This window comes from Drosophila subobscura, chromosome O (genome assembly GCF_008121235.1).
Source record: "Drosophila subobscura isolate 14011-0131.10 chromosome O, UCBerk_Dsub_1.0, whole genome shotgun sequence".
Classification (NCBI taxonomy): Eukaryota; Metazoa; Arthropoda; class Insecta; order Diptera; family Drosophilidae; genus Drosophila; species Drosophila subobscura.
The window spans coordinates 144333-157553 of NC_048533.1; the positions used below are offsets into that span (position 1 = coordinate 144333).

General features: G+C 42.2%; 1 protein-coding gene and 1 pseudogene across 1 annotated transcript; one reads left to right on the plus strand and one right to left on the minus strand.

The window, feature by feature from the left end:
* Positions 1-4453: 4453 nt before the first annotated feature.
* On the minus strand, positions 4454-7615 carry LOC117898567 (annotated as a pseudogene).
* A 687-nt stretch (positions 7616-8302) lies between these two features.
* On the plus strand, positions 8303-8931 carry LOC117898568. Its single transcript, XM_034808055.1, has 2 exons — positions 8303-8599; positions 8770-8931. The coding sequence occupies exons 1-2, from the start codon at positions 8303-8305 to the stop codon at positions 8929-8931; spliced, it is 459 nt and encodes a 152-aa protein (XP_034663946.1).
* Positions 8932-13221: the final 4290 nt, after the last annotated feature.

The following is a 13221-nucleotide window of genomic DNA, read 5'->3' on the forward strand; positions in this document are numbered from 1 at the left end:
GCCTTATTCGATAAATTAATTTTTTCAGTACAAGTTCTCGACTTAATTATTTCAATGTTAGAGCCCACAAATGTGCTAGGTCGGGGAAAACACTCTCATACAAATGGTACTTTTTCAATGTATAAGACCTTTTGGGAAAACCACTTTTCCCGATCAATTTTAACCAGGTTCTAATTTTATGAATTTTTAAAGTTATTTTTACTAATTTTTTTTTTAATATCGAATGAACTTTTGGCTCATAGTTAGCCGTGGCCTTCCTGAACAATTTTGACCAGCCTAAACTTATTATGGATCCTTATATTTATTTAGTGAACCATAGTTTAGCTTTTTCCAATCCATTTGGCGGTTTTCCGAGCAGTTTTCCTTCCGTGTTCTATGTCTATAGCAAGCGAAATTTCGAAAAAGTTTGCTCTTTGGGGGGGCATACAAAATGTTTTTGTTTAGTCTGGTATATATCCAGGCATCCATGGCATACATTCGATAAGAAAAACCGGGACTATGAAAAAAGATTTTTTGGAAAAAAAAACGGATTTTCCTTTGGCATTTTGCCCTGTCCGATTATGCGTTGAGTCTCAAAACATGACTTTTTTGGTTTTTCGAATAAAACTAACTGTTCTCACTAAAAAAGTATGACTTTTGTTTATGATTTGGATAGGTAATACTATTAAGTTGTATAAAAAGTGAAAAAACGGTTGGTCTAACGCATTTCTATATACTTTTTGAGTACATTCGTAAAGAGGAAATCGCTGTCCGATTATGCGATGGAGCCACTGTATATACAAAGCGAGCAGGTAGCACAGTGGTCTTTTTAAGCAATTCCCTTTTATATATATGTACGTTTTTTTTTGCCATGAGCAATCTTGTATAATAATTAAGTATTAATTTGAATTTCAACATGTTCTAGTTTGTTCGTAGGGGGGAGCCATGTCTCGTCGTAGTATGGAAGTAGGGTAGAGTATTAGGTTTGTTTAAAGGATCATCGGCCACTATATTGGTCTTGCGGCTAAGATGATCATGGTAGGGTGGGCATCAGCTGTCGCAGAAACACCAGCGCAGCAGCGAAACAACAAAAACCAACTTGGCTTTTGCAACAACAACTTGCCGTGTCATAACCAGTCAATTTTATGTGTTTTCCTTTCCTTCCTGTCTGTCTGATTGAACTTGTGTTCAAGCACGCGAATTTTAATGTAATTATGTATATACAAAGCGAGCAGGTAGCACAGTGGTCTTTTTAAGCAATTCCCTTTTATATATATGTACGTTTTTTTTTTGCCATGAGCAATCTTGTATAATAATTAAGTATTAATTTGAATTTCAACATGTTCTAGTTTGTTCGTAGGGGGGAGCCATGTCTCGTCGTAGTATGGAAGTAGGGTAGAGTATTAGGTTTGTTTAAAGGATCATCGGCCACTATATTGGTCTTGCGGCTAAGATGATCATGGTAGGGTGGGCATCAGCTGTCGCAGAAACACCAGCGCAGCAGCGAAACAACAAAAACCAACTTGGCTTTTGCAACAACAACTTGCCGTGTCATAACCAGTCAATTTTATGTGTTTTCCTTTCCTTCCTGTCTGTCTGATTGAACTTGTGTTCAAGCACGCGAATTTTAATGTAATTATGTATATACAAAGCGAGCAGGTAGCACAGTGGTCTTTTTAAGCAATTCCCTTTTATATATATGTACGTTTTTTTTTTTCCATGAGCAATCTTGTATAATAATTAAGTTTTAATTTGAATTTCAACATGTTCTAGTTTGTTCGTAGGGGGGAGCCATGTCTCGTCGTAGTATGGAAGTAGGGTTGAGTATTAGGTTTGTTTAAAGGATCATCGGCCACTATATTGGTCTTGCGGCTAAGATGATCATGGTAGGGTGGGCATCAGCTGTCGCAGAAACACCAGCGCAGCAGCGAAACAACAAAAACCAACTTGGCTTTTGCAACAACAACTTGCCGTGTCATAACTAGTCAATTTTATGTGTTTTCCTATCCTTCCTGTCTGTCTGATCGAACTTGTGTTTGGCCTAAACAAGCACGCGAATTTTAATGTAATTATGTATATACAAAGCGAGCAGGTAGCACAGTGGTCTTTTTTTTAACCCCAGCCGACGACAGCAGAGCCGGAACAAGCGCGTGCTCCTCTGGTCGCTACACTAACATCAGCTCGTGGTGTCAACATATACCCACCTACGTTATATGTTACAGGCATCAGGCATTCGGTCACATAAATCGCTGGGCGCTGGGCCCCAGAGGCCACTCCTCCTCAACAGGAGGAGGGACTGGATCTCTGGCCTGAGAAGACTGAGTTAAGAGCCGAATTGATTGGCTCTGATGGGGTCTAAATGGAGAACTTTTTTCAACTTTAATCTCTCATAATTATAGTTGGAATTGCTTAGGCAATAAATTCTAATTAGGTGGATGGTAAAGATTAATTCTTAATTTCTTATAATTTTTTTAAGCAGCTGCAATATTGTCTAACTGCTTACAAAAATATGAACGAAGTGGAGCAGGCATTTATCTCATATAAAACCTTCTCAAATCTCATCTCTCTTAAAATATTTCATATTGCAGACTCTTTCTTCCTCACACCTTCGGCTGCTCCCATTCATAGCTTTGCTGCATCCTCCACATTCCTCTCTTGTTGCAATCTATACAGGAAAAACGAGAAGGGACGTGTGAGACGCTTCTTACGCGTCACAACTTTTATACAATAATAAATCTGCACCTTAGCGGTTTTTGTCAAATTTTACATTTTTTCTTCATCTGTCATCTACATCAACAACACTACTCACGCCAACACGCTCCTTTAGCTCGCCACCCTCCCCTAGAGCCACACACTGCAGAGTCAGGGCAGAGACGCGGCAGAGGCAGACACGTATAACAAATATAAGCTAATTTTTGAAATACACTTGTAACAGTGTGAGCATACAGAAGTCTGGATGCAAAATTTGGTGGCTCTAGCTCTTATAGTCTCTGAGTACTAGGCGCTCATCAGGATGGACAGACGGACGGACGGACAGACAGACATGGCTCAATCCACTCGGCTATTGATGCTGATCAAGAATATATATACTTTATGGGGTCGGAAAGGTTTCCTTCTGTGCGTTACATACAACCGTCATTCGCACAAATACAATATACCCTATTTACTCTTCGACTACCGGGTATAAAAACCATATAATATTTATTTAATTTTCCAGTAATTTGGCCATAATTGTTTACGACGTTCAGCAGTTTAAATTAGTTTTGTGGAGGCCTGTATCTGTATCTGTGACTTGGCTCTTGGCCCCTGGAGCGTTCCACTTAGCCGAAACGCAAGCCGCGCCAGCAGCAGCAGCGCCAATTGCCTGTGCCCCCATATATGGTGGCAATGAGAAGTTTTAACCGCAAAAATATATTATTACTGAACAAATTTTTAGATTTATATTGTTGTTGTCCATAAAAATGTTAACATCATTATAAAGCCTTAACACCTACAACAGCAGTTGGCCAACAATAATTTTTCGCATTTTGCATTAATCACTAATTGAATCGCGTATGGCTATGGGGCATGGTGCTTGGGGCTCTGGGGCTTTTCTAGCATCTACTTATAAAATGTTGTCGTTGTCGCCGCAGCAGCAGCCACAAAACTCACTTTGCATTCATGCGGCAGGTTCTCACGCTCCTTATTGGATGTGGAACGCAAGTGCACGCGAACTGCTGCTGCTGCCGATGCTGCTGCCCCATCCAGCTGGGGGACGACAACTAAAACGAAGAGGCAACAGCTTTTGCGTGTTCCACCGACGCAGATGCCGCATTCAGTTGCAATCAAAGTGAGCGGCGGCGGCACAGCATGGCTGTGCAACAATGTTGTTGCCCCACAGATGATGATGCTGCCCCCATGCCCCGTTCACCAAACATATTTATGTGTGATTTATGCGCGAGGCAGTGGACTGGCGCCCCCAAAGGGAATATTTCTTGCTATAAGAATCAAGATAAAGCTTAACAGGAATTTAGTGAGAGGTACTAAGGGTAGCCAAACTCATTTTCCACATATTAGTGTACCTCATTACAAATTTAAAATATTTAAAAAATTTAATTACAAAAATATTTGTTCATATTACAGATCTTTCTTTATTAAAAAATTGTATTGAAAATGTAATGAGTGCAAAAAACGAATAACTTTTTAGTGTATTTATTTGTTCATGGTTATCAAGTTCTTAGAGTATTGAATGAGTAGTATTGCAAATTAAAGGTGGTGAATATGTTAGTTTTTAAAGCATTTTTTTTTTTATTTTAATTGTTTTCAATTGAGAAATATATTTATATTCTTTTCATTGTTGTTTCTTTTTTGGCTGAGCTGACAAACTAATTTCAAAAATGTTCTTTAAATGGTTAAAAAAAATATAATATTAAATATAACCAATTAATTTGGGTCCTCCTCCTCATGGCCAGATGAAGCACTCTCCTCTCTACTCTCACCAAAGCCGCTCGACCTCATCCTCCTCTGATGTTAAAGCCGATTCGGAGGATGTTTCTGAATCTTCAACAGCTGCCTGCACGGCTGCTACAGTTACAGGTGCTGGTGCTGCTACTGCTGGAATGTTCATCTGATGAACGCTCAGCTTACCCAGCGCTGCTGCTTTTGGCTGCTGCTGCTGCTGTTGCGGCTTCTCTGATTTGTCCTGCTCCGTGGCATTGCCATAATCCGTAGAGTAAACTTCCATTGCCGTCTTGTAGAGCTCGTCCAGCCAGTCCCACTCGTCCTTCACCTTCAATCGCCTTTTGTAGGCATTCAAGCGTTGGATTATGCTCTCCCGATTCTCAAACTTCAACAGGAACTGATGATGGGCCAGCACTGGCAGCAGCGATTCAATGCCGCGTCTCTGCAATAAAAGATTAATTTCCCGAACCAAAAGGATACCCCATTCCACACATACCTTGACGCTCCTGAATGCTTTGTGCAAACGCACAAACGTTGAGCATTTGTGGTACCAGGGACGTGTCTTCAGGGAGCGACGACGACACTTGAGCACCTGCCGACGTGCTTTGTAGCGCTGCCAAATGATTTGGCCATCGCTCTCCGTGTAGTGGCTGACATAGGAGGTATCACTGCCTTAGCCGCACTCCAGGCTGTCCGACACAATGCTGCTGGCATCGTCCACCGTATTCGACAGCACATGAGGCTGCAGCGTGGTCGAGCTGTTGTCAATGGCAGGCACAACTAGGCAGTAGGTTTTCGTATTGATTGAATTTGCGGGCGGTTCCGGGTGAGTGGCAGCCGAGCCGAGCAGCCAGTCGATTGGGTTGGCTCCTGGGAGACATCTGACGGGGTCTGCGTTGGCTCCTGTGACACATCCCATGGTGTCTGTGATGTTTGTGCAGAGTCTTCCACTTGCATGACTGTTTGGTGGTTGCATGAGTGTTTCCAGCGGCTTCTCCATGCTCGCTTCTGCTCCATTAGCTGGTCGATTCTCCTTGTTGTCTGCCGAAGCAGCACTAACGTTGGCTTTTGCTGGCGCACCCAAGTTGCTTTTGGCGTGCTTTTGTTTCTCGGCTTTGCGTCTCAGTTTTCCTCTTTTTCTAGATTGTTTGGCTTTTCCTCCTGCACTACAGCGGGAGCGATAAGAACTCCTTGTGGGGCACACTCCTCCACGATTTCTTGCCCTGCAGCTGATTCTGTGACCTGCGTCGTTACCTCCACTGGAGACACATCTCTGGATGCCTTTTCTGCCTTTTCGTTTGGTGGCCAGTTTGCCAGTTAATGGCCAGTTTGGTGGACTTTGGTTTCTTGATTTGATTCAACTCATTCTCGTCCTGCTCGTTGGCTCCGACTTGAAGTAATACGGAAACTCATAAGCATCAAATTAAAAGTAATTAAATCCCTTCGACGGCAGCCCTTTAGTGGGAAACTGCAGAACGGACATGCCAGTGCCTGCCTTGGCCAGAATCCGCTTAAAGTTTTCGCTCTGCTTCGGCGATGAGATGAATGTGATGGCAATGGCCTTTGACCCGAAGCGACTGGCACGCCCCGTCCGATGCAAATATGTGACATGATCGTTGGGCGGATCAAAATTGGTCACCAGGTTGGCATGATGCGAGTCCACGCCGCGTGCAATCAGATCCGTGGCCACAATGGTGCGCACCGAAAAGCTGCGATAGCTCTAAGACCTCGGAGCGCTCGCTCTGGGCGTGATCAACCGACAGCAGCATGCAGGGTATGCCGCCGGCGTTCAGGTAATTGCAGTACGAATCTGCGCGCATTTTGGAATTTGAAAAGAGCACCGCCTGCTCGTAGTTTAGCTGCGTGAAGATCTTCTTCAGCGCCTCCAGGTTCAGACGCATCTCCAGCATGTTGTTGATCTGCTCCGGCAGCTCGTAGACAAACTGCCGAATGCCCAGCAGCACGGTGACCCGTTCGCTATTCGACATCAGTATGGGCTTCTCCATCATCCTGGCTATCTTCTCGTCCAAATTCTGATCGAAGGTGGCACTGCAGGCGATCTGACCCTGTCGCGGCAGCAGCGCAATCAATTCATTCACCGTCCTCTGCAGGCTCTCCGTCATGTACAGCTGATCGGCCTCGTCGAGCACCCGAAGCCGCACGCGGGACGGATTGAACACACCCTTCTCGTGAAGCTACAGCTCAGATCGGTGCCGCCAATAAACGAATTCACCTTCGATTGCCGCATTCTCTGGCCCAAGTAGCGGAATGTGTCGTGCACCTGTATGGCCAGCTCACGTGTGGGCAGAATGACCAAAATTCCCGGATAATTCCAATTCACTTTGACAGCCTGCAGCGCCGCCACCACATATGTATGTAGATCAGCGTCTTGCCCGTGCCGCTCTTCGACTGCACCAGCAGATCTGCAACAAAATGTTTATTTTAGGATTCCATTTAAATACTTTACACTTACCCACGCCGGTCAGCGCCATGGGTATGGCTGCAGCTTGAATTTTCGTTGGCGTCTTAAAATTGTTGGCCGTCAGGTTGCTGAACACCACCGGGCGCAGATGCAAATCCGAGAAGTGTTGCAGTCGTCCAGCCTCCACGTCGCTGGTGCGCTTCTCGCCATTCGCCAAATTGTGCGCAATTGCGCCTCCGCCCTCCATTTCAGTGCAATTCTTGAAAGTTTCTTAGACAACTTTCTAAATAAAAACAAAAATGCAGTTCTTGGCGTCGCACGCAGCGTGACCAGGGCTGGGAGAAAAATCGATAGCACCATCGTTACTATCGATGGTTGAGATATTAGCCGACCATCGATAGTATAGCAGCTCCTCTCTCTTTCATCTGTCTTTACAAGTTGCAAAACAACCGATAGTTTGACATCTTCGGGTAATAAAAGAGCCTTCAATTCAAATATAGCTAGCTGAGCGCGCTGTTGACGTACAGGGAAATTCATTCCTGTGTCTAAACGGTCAGGGAAATTCTCTCCCATCAAATGCTCTCCCGTATGAATTTTTGCGTTTCAAATGTGAGCACAAAAATACCCCAGAAATATACCAAAAATAATATACGTTCACACTTCCAGATATACTGTAGATAATAAATATTTACCTCGGTTTTGATGTTCTGATTAATATTACCATTTAGTTAGGACTTTCAGCACTGAAACAATATTTTTATGCGATTGATGAATCAATTTTTCATAAGACTGGCTAGTTTTTCTGACTATATTATAATGGGTTGCTTACAAAATAGTTTTCAAGCGAACAAGGTACAAAAACAAGTCTATAAAATGCTACGCAATATGTTGCTTGTTAACCGGTTGTACGGGTATACCCTATTTTCATTAAATATTTTTTTAATTCCGATTTCCATGCAGATCTTGAACATTAATAATGACTTTATGATGGAATGACATGTTCGTAACAATAACATATCCCTGCTTTATACATACATATAGTTCCATTTAGCTTAATTATTATTATACAAAACCTGCAACGGCTCTATAACAGATATTGACTAGTTGATAGATCAAACATATCATTAGTTCGATGTTCCCCCATTTACTTCGCCGCAAGGGTACCAGAATGTTGATTATATCGTGCCCATGTTGAGGAGCACTGCCGCTCACTTTTCGCAGCATGTTGCAGCCAGCAAGTGACTCTCCAACTGTGCTCGCGTGGCGGGAATATATAAATTGAGATTTGATTTCTAATTGTTTTTGCTTTTCCAAGCAATTCTGGCAACTGGTTCTCAACTAAATTTCAGTAAAAAGCCAACTCTAAGCCTAAAACATCAGAACTTCACAACAACCTTTTGGTTTCACACAAAACTCACACAAATTTCACACAAAATACAGACAAAATTCTCAATATTTGCAATGCTCAAATTCCGTGTGTGTGCCGTCATACAGCCGACTGTGGAGGCGCACGCTCGGATCAATTGGAGCAGTGTAAATGTGGATCGGAGCCTGCGGCTGAATGTGGGCCACCAGTACCGTCCCATGATGCTGACCCGTGTCATGATGTACTCGCTGCTGACGTTGGTTGGTGTGTGGTACGGACGCCATCGCGATGCAGTGCGTCGCGCCGAGCGTCGCCAGGAGCTGCTCGAGGAGCGAGCCCGTAGAAAGAGCTTTCTGGGTAGAAATTCCAGCCATTGGATCACCGCGCAGCATGTGATGAACGAATAGGTGAGCCGTCGCAAGGAGGCTTCCATCACGGACCTCCAAGCGGACGAGGCGGCGCTCGACACGGAGCTGGAGCAGTCGGAGGGCTCGTTCTTCCCCTGGAAGAAATTTCTGCTCTTTGCCCTGCCCTGGACCCTCACTGCCTCACCCACTTGCAGTCCGTGTCGCTGTATCTGCACATTCAGTTGCTCTTTCTGCGACGTTTGATTGAGGCATCGCTGGCCACCTACTGGCGGCAGTTCCACGGCGCCGTCGAAGACCCCAACATCAAGCAGAGCAACTTCATCAGCTTCGAGACGCATCTGCTGGCCACGGAATGAGTGGAGGGTTCCACCGTCCTAGCACCTATCAAAATATTCAGTTATTTCCTTCCTTGCAGCTGAAAATAAAGGAAAAATCTATAACAACAAAAACGAGTCAACGTTTGCCATGCCTGTGGCCTCCACCCCTTCATTTTACCCCGACAGTTGATGGCTGGACAAACTTTTCTCACCACGTGGGAAATATGCAGAAATCATTTTTGTTTCTGTCCCATTTTTTTTTTAATTTTTCCCAGCTTTATTTGTTGACTGTTGGCAAAAGCCAAAGGGCAGGGCTGTTATGGCCAGTAGTTGCGGCTCGTTGGCCAGTGGGAATTGGTGGAATTGGTGGTTCCTAGATGGGATCTACAGAGAGCTTTGCAGCTAGAAACATGCAGAGATTTATTTGGTTTGGAGATCTTATTTTATCTAATTATTTTCTGCTATCACTTGTCATTTACTACCTTAATTCACACAAAAAACAAACCCAGCAACACTTATAACTCAAGAACGGCTGGACCGATTGCCATGGTTTTTGATTTGTTGGATTTTTTTTCGTCGCGAGTAGCAGAATACATCTTAAAAACAAATTATGGCCTGTTTGTTGCGGCCTTAAAGCCAAAACTTTATTTTTTTCTGAACATGTGTTCAGAAATTTGTCTAAAACGTTCATTTGTTCATTTGTTGTTCATTTGTATTTGTTTAATCATATTTAATATTTGTTTTATTTATTTGTTTAATTTTGTATTAATCATTTTAATAACAATGCCGCGTCCTAGAAGATCCAATCTTTCCCAGCTAAGCCGTAATGAAATTAGGCAACGGAATATCGCGAGTCAATTTGCTGGTGAAACGCCTGGTTTGTGCTGCCTTAGTGGTAAAGTGAAATTGCCATTATTGGTCCCGCCACCAGAGCCATTGTGCTCCCTGCTTTATGGCGAAACACTAGAATCACGACATTTTCTAGCGAACACTCAAAAATACAATGTCTGTTTCCAAATGACTTCATTTGGGGCGGAAATTATCGAAGAACACAGATATAATCCGACATTGCTAACCACAAAAATACTAAATGGTTAAGGGAGCGAGCAATTTTGGCCGCTAAAAATAAAGATGTAGATGACCTCAATCTTATAATTCAAAATCAAATCGTAGGTACTCTGTATTCATTCAAATCTATCGACTGTGTAACAAACGAAGAAGAAGCCACTAATTATCCAACTGAATTTTTAAACTCCTTGGATGTGCCTGGTTTACCATCGCACAATTTAAAACTTAAAGTTGGCTCGGTAGTCATCATGCTTAGAAATTTAAACCAACCAAAACTGTGTAATGAAACGCGTTTGGTGATAAGAAAACTGATGAGCAATGTGATTCACGCGTCGATACTTAACGGAAAATTTAAAGATGGGGAAGTTCTTATTCCAAGGGTTCCGATGATCCCAAGGGCATATCCCCTTTGAGTTTAAACGAATTCAATTCCCGATTCGTCTTGCCTTCGCCATGACGATCAACAAATCACAGGGCCAATCCTTGACTATTTGTGGCCTCAATCTAGAAAATGCATGTATTTCTCATGGTCAATTGTACGTGGCATGCTCACGTGTCGGCAAACCATCCGCTTTATTTGTTCTTGCGCCTGACCAAAAAACAAAGAATGTCGTTTACCACAAAGTGCTTGAATGAAAATTCTAATACTATCGCATTGGATCATTGCAACCTATAGAAGATGCACAGCATAAATTCTTGCAAATAGACTTCATGGGCAATATGGAAGAACAACTTGACAGGCGTCAAGGGGTCAACACAGCTACGAAGAGAGCAATTCTCCAAGATCTGCAGCAAATGCTTCATGAACATCATGCATTGGTCAGGCTGTTCAAGACTGCTTTATAGCGCATGCCAAGTGATTGCAATTCGGTCAAGTCAATTAAATACATTTGCAAATATGTCACGGAAGGGAGCGACATGGCGGTTTTTGGTATCCAAACATTCAATACCAACGATGAAATCACGCGCTATCAAGTTGGTACTTTTTTGTTTCTATCTATATAAACATATTATTTTGTATCATTGTTTTACGTTCATCAAAGCTTAAATTAGTTCAGCTAAAAAGTAACACGACATTCATTGACTGTTAGGCGGTGCGAAGTTCGCCGTGTCAGCTAGTCTTATCTTATATGTATATATAAAAGAAAGTCGTTTTTTGTGCAACACTTATAACTCGAGAACGGCTGGACCGATTGCCATGGTTTTTGATTTGTTGGATTTGTTTCCGTCCCGAGTAGCAGAATGCATCTTAAAAACAACCTTTGGCCTGTTTGTTGCGGCCTTAAAGCCTAAACATCATGTGTGTGTTCAGAAATTTGTCTAAAAAGTTCATTTGTTCATTAATTTGTTTTTCATTTGTATATGTATTTAATATTTGTTTTATTTATTTGTTTAATTTTGTATTAATCATTTTATTTGTCCCTTGAAGGAAAAGTTGAGGAAGCTGTCAGAAAAAGTCATCGCAGCATTTACATTAATTTTAATAAGCCAGAAGCATTAATCACTCATATATCTTACACTAGCTGACCGGGCGAACTTCGCACCGCCTAACAGTCAATGAATGTCGTGTTACTTTTTAGCTGAACTAATTTAAGCTTTGATGAACGTAAAACAATGATACAAAATAATATGTTTATATAGATAGAAACAAAAAAGTACCAACTTGATAGCGCGTGATTTCATCGTTGGTATTGAATGTTTGGATACCAAAAACCGCCATGTCGCTCCCTTCCGTGACATATTTGCAAATGCATTTAATTGACTTGACCGAATTGCAATCACTTGGCATGCGCTATAAAGCAGTCTTGAACAGCCTGACCAATGCATGATGTTCATGAAGCATTTGCTGCAGATCTTGGAGAATTGCTCTCTTCGTAGCTGTGTTGACCCCTTGACGCCTGTCAAGTTGTTCTTCCATATTGCCCATGAAGTCTATTTGCAAGAATTTATGCTGTGCATCTTCTATAGGTTGCAATGATCCAATGCGATAGTATTAGAATTTTCATTCAAGCACTTTGTGGTAAACGACATTCTTTGTTTTTTGGTCAGGCGCAAGAACAAATAAAGCGGATGGTTTGCCGACACGTGAGCATGCCACGTACAATTGACCATGAGAAATACATGCATTTTCTAGATTGAGGCCACAAATAGTCAAGGATTGGCCCTGTGATTTGTTGATCGTCATGGCGAAGGCAAGACGAATCGGGAATTGAATTCGTTTAAACTCAAAGGGGATATGCCCTTGGGATCATCGGAACCCTTGGAATAAGAACTTCCCCATCTTTAAATTTTCCGTTAAGTATCGACGCGTGAATCACATTGCTCATCAGTTTTCTTATCACCAAACGCGTTTCATTACACAGTTTTGGTTGGTTTAAATTTCTAAGCATGATGACTACCGAGCCAACTTTAAGTTTTAAATTGTGCGATGGTAAACCAGGCACATCCAAGGAGTTTAAAAATTCAGTTGGATAATTAGTGGCTTCTTCTTCGTTTGTTACAAATTGCTCGCTCCCTTATCCATGCAGTATTTTTGTGGTTAGCAATGTCTGATTATATCTGTGTTCATCGATAATTTCCGCCCCAAATGAAGTCATTTGGAAACAGACATTGTATTTTTGAGTGTTCGCTAGAAAATGTCGTGATTCTAGTGTTTCGCCATAAAGCAGGGAGCTCAATGGCTCTGGTGGCGGGACCAATAATGGCAATTTCACTTTACCACTAAGGCAGCACAAACCAGGCGTTTCACCAGCAAATTGACTCGCGATATTCCGTTGCCTAATTTCATTACGGCTTAGCTGGGAAAGATTGGATCTTCTAGGACGCGGCATTGTTATTAAAATGATTAATACAAAATTAAACAAATAAATAAAACAAATATTAAATACATATACAAATGAAAAACAAATGAACAAATGAACTTTTTAGACAAATTTCTGAACACACACTTGATGTCTTCAGAAAGTTTTGGCTTTAAGGCCGCAACAAACAGGCCATAATTTGTTTTTAAGATGCATTCTGCTACTCGGGACGGAAACAAATCCAACAAATCAAAAACCATGGCAATCGGTCCAGCCGTTCTCGAGTTATAAGTGTTGTAACAAATACGACTTTCTTTTATATATATAAGACCAGCTGACCCGGCGAACTTCGCACCGCCTAACAGTCAATGAATGTCGTGTTACTTTTTAGCTGAACAAATTTAGGCTTTGATGAACGTAAAACAATGATACAAAATAATATGTTTATATAGACAGAAAC

What these genes read in the sequence shown, in the direction of transcription:
- LOC117898568 (XM_034808055.1), top strand. Translation starts at nt 8,303, where the DNA reads ATGCTCAAATTCCGTGTGTGTGCCGTCATACAGCCGACTGTGGAGGCG. An exon ending in ATTGGATCACCGCGCAGCAT is followed by an intron (nt 8,600 to 8,769) that starts GTGATGAACGAA and finishes ACCCACTTGCAG; the next exon opens with TCCGTGTCGCTGTATCTGCA.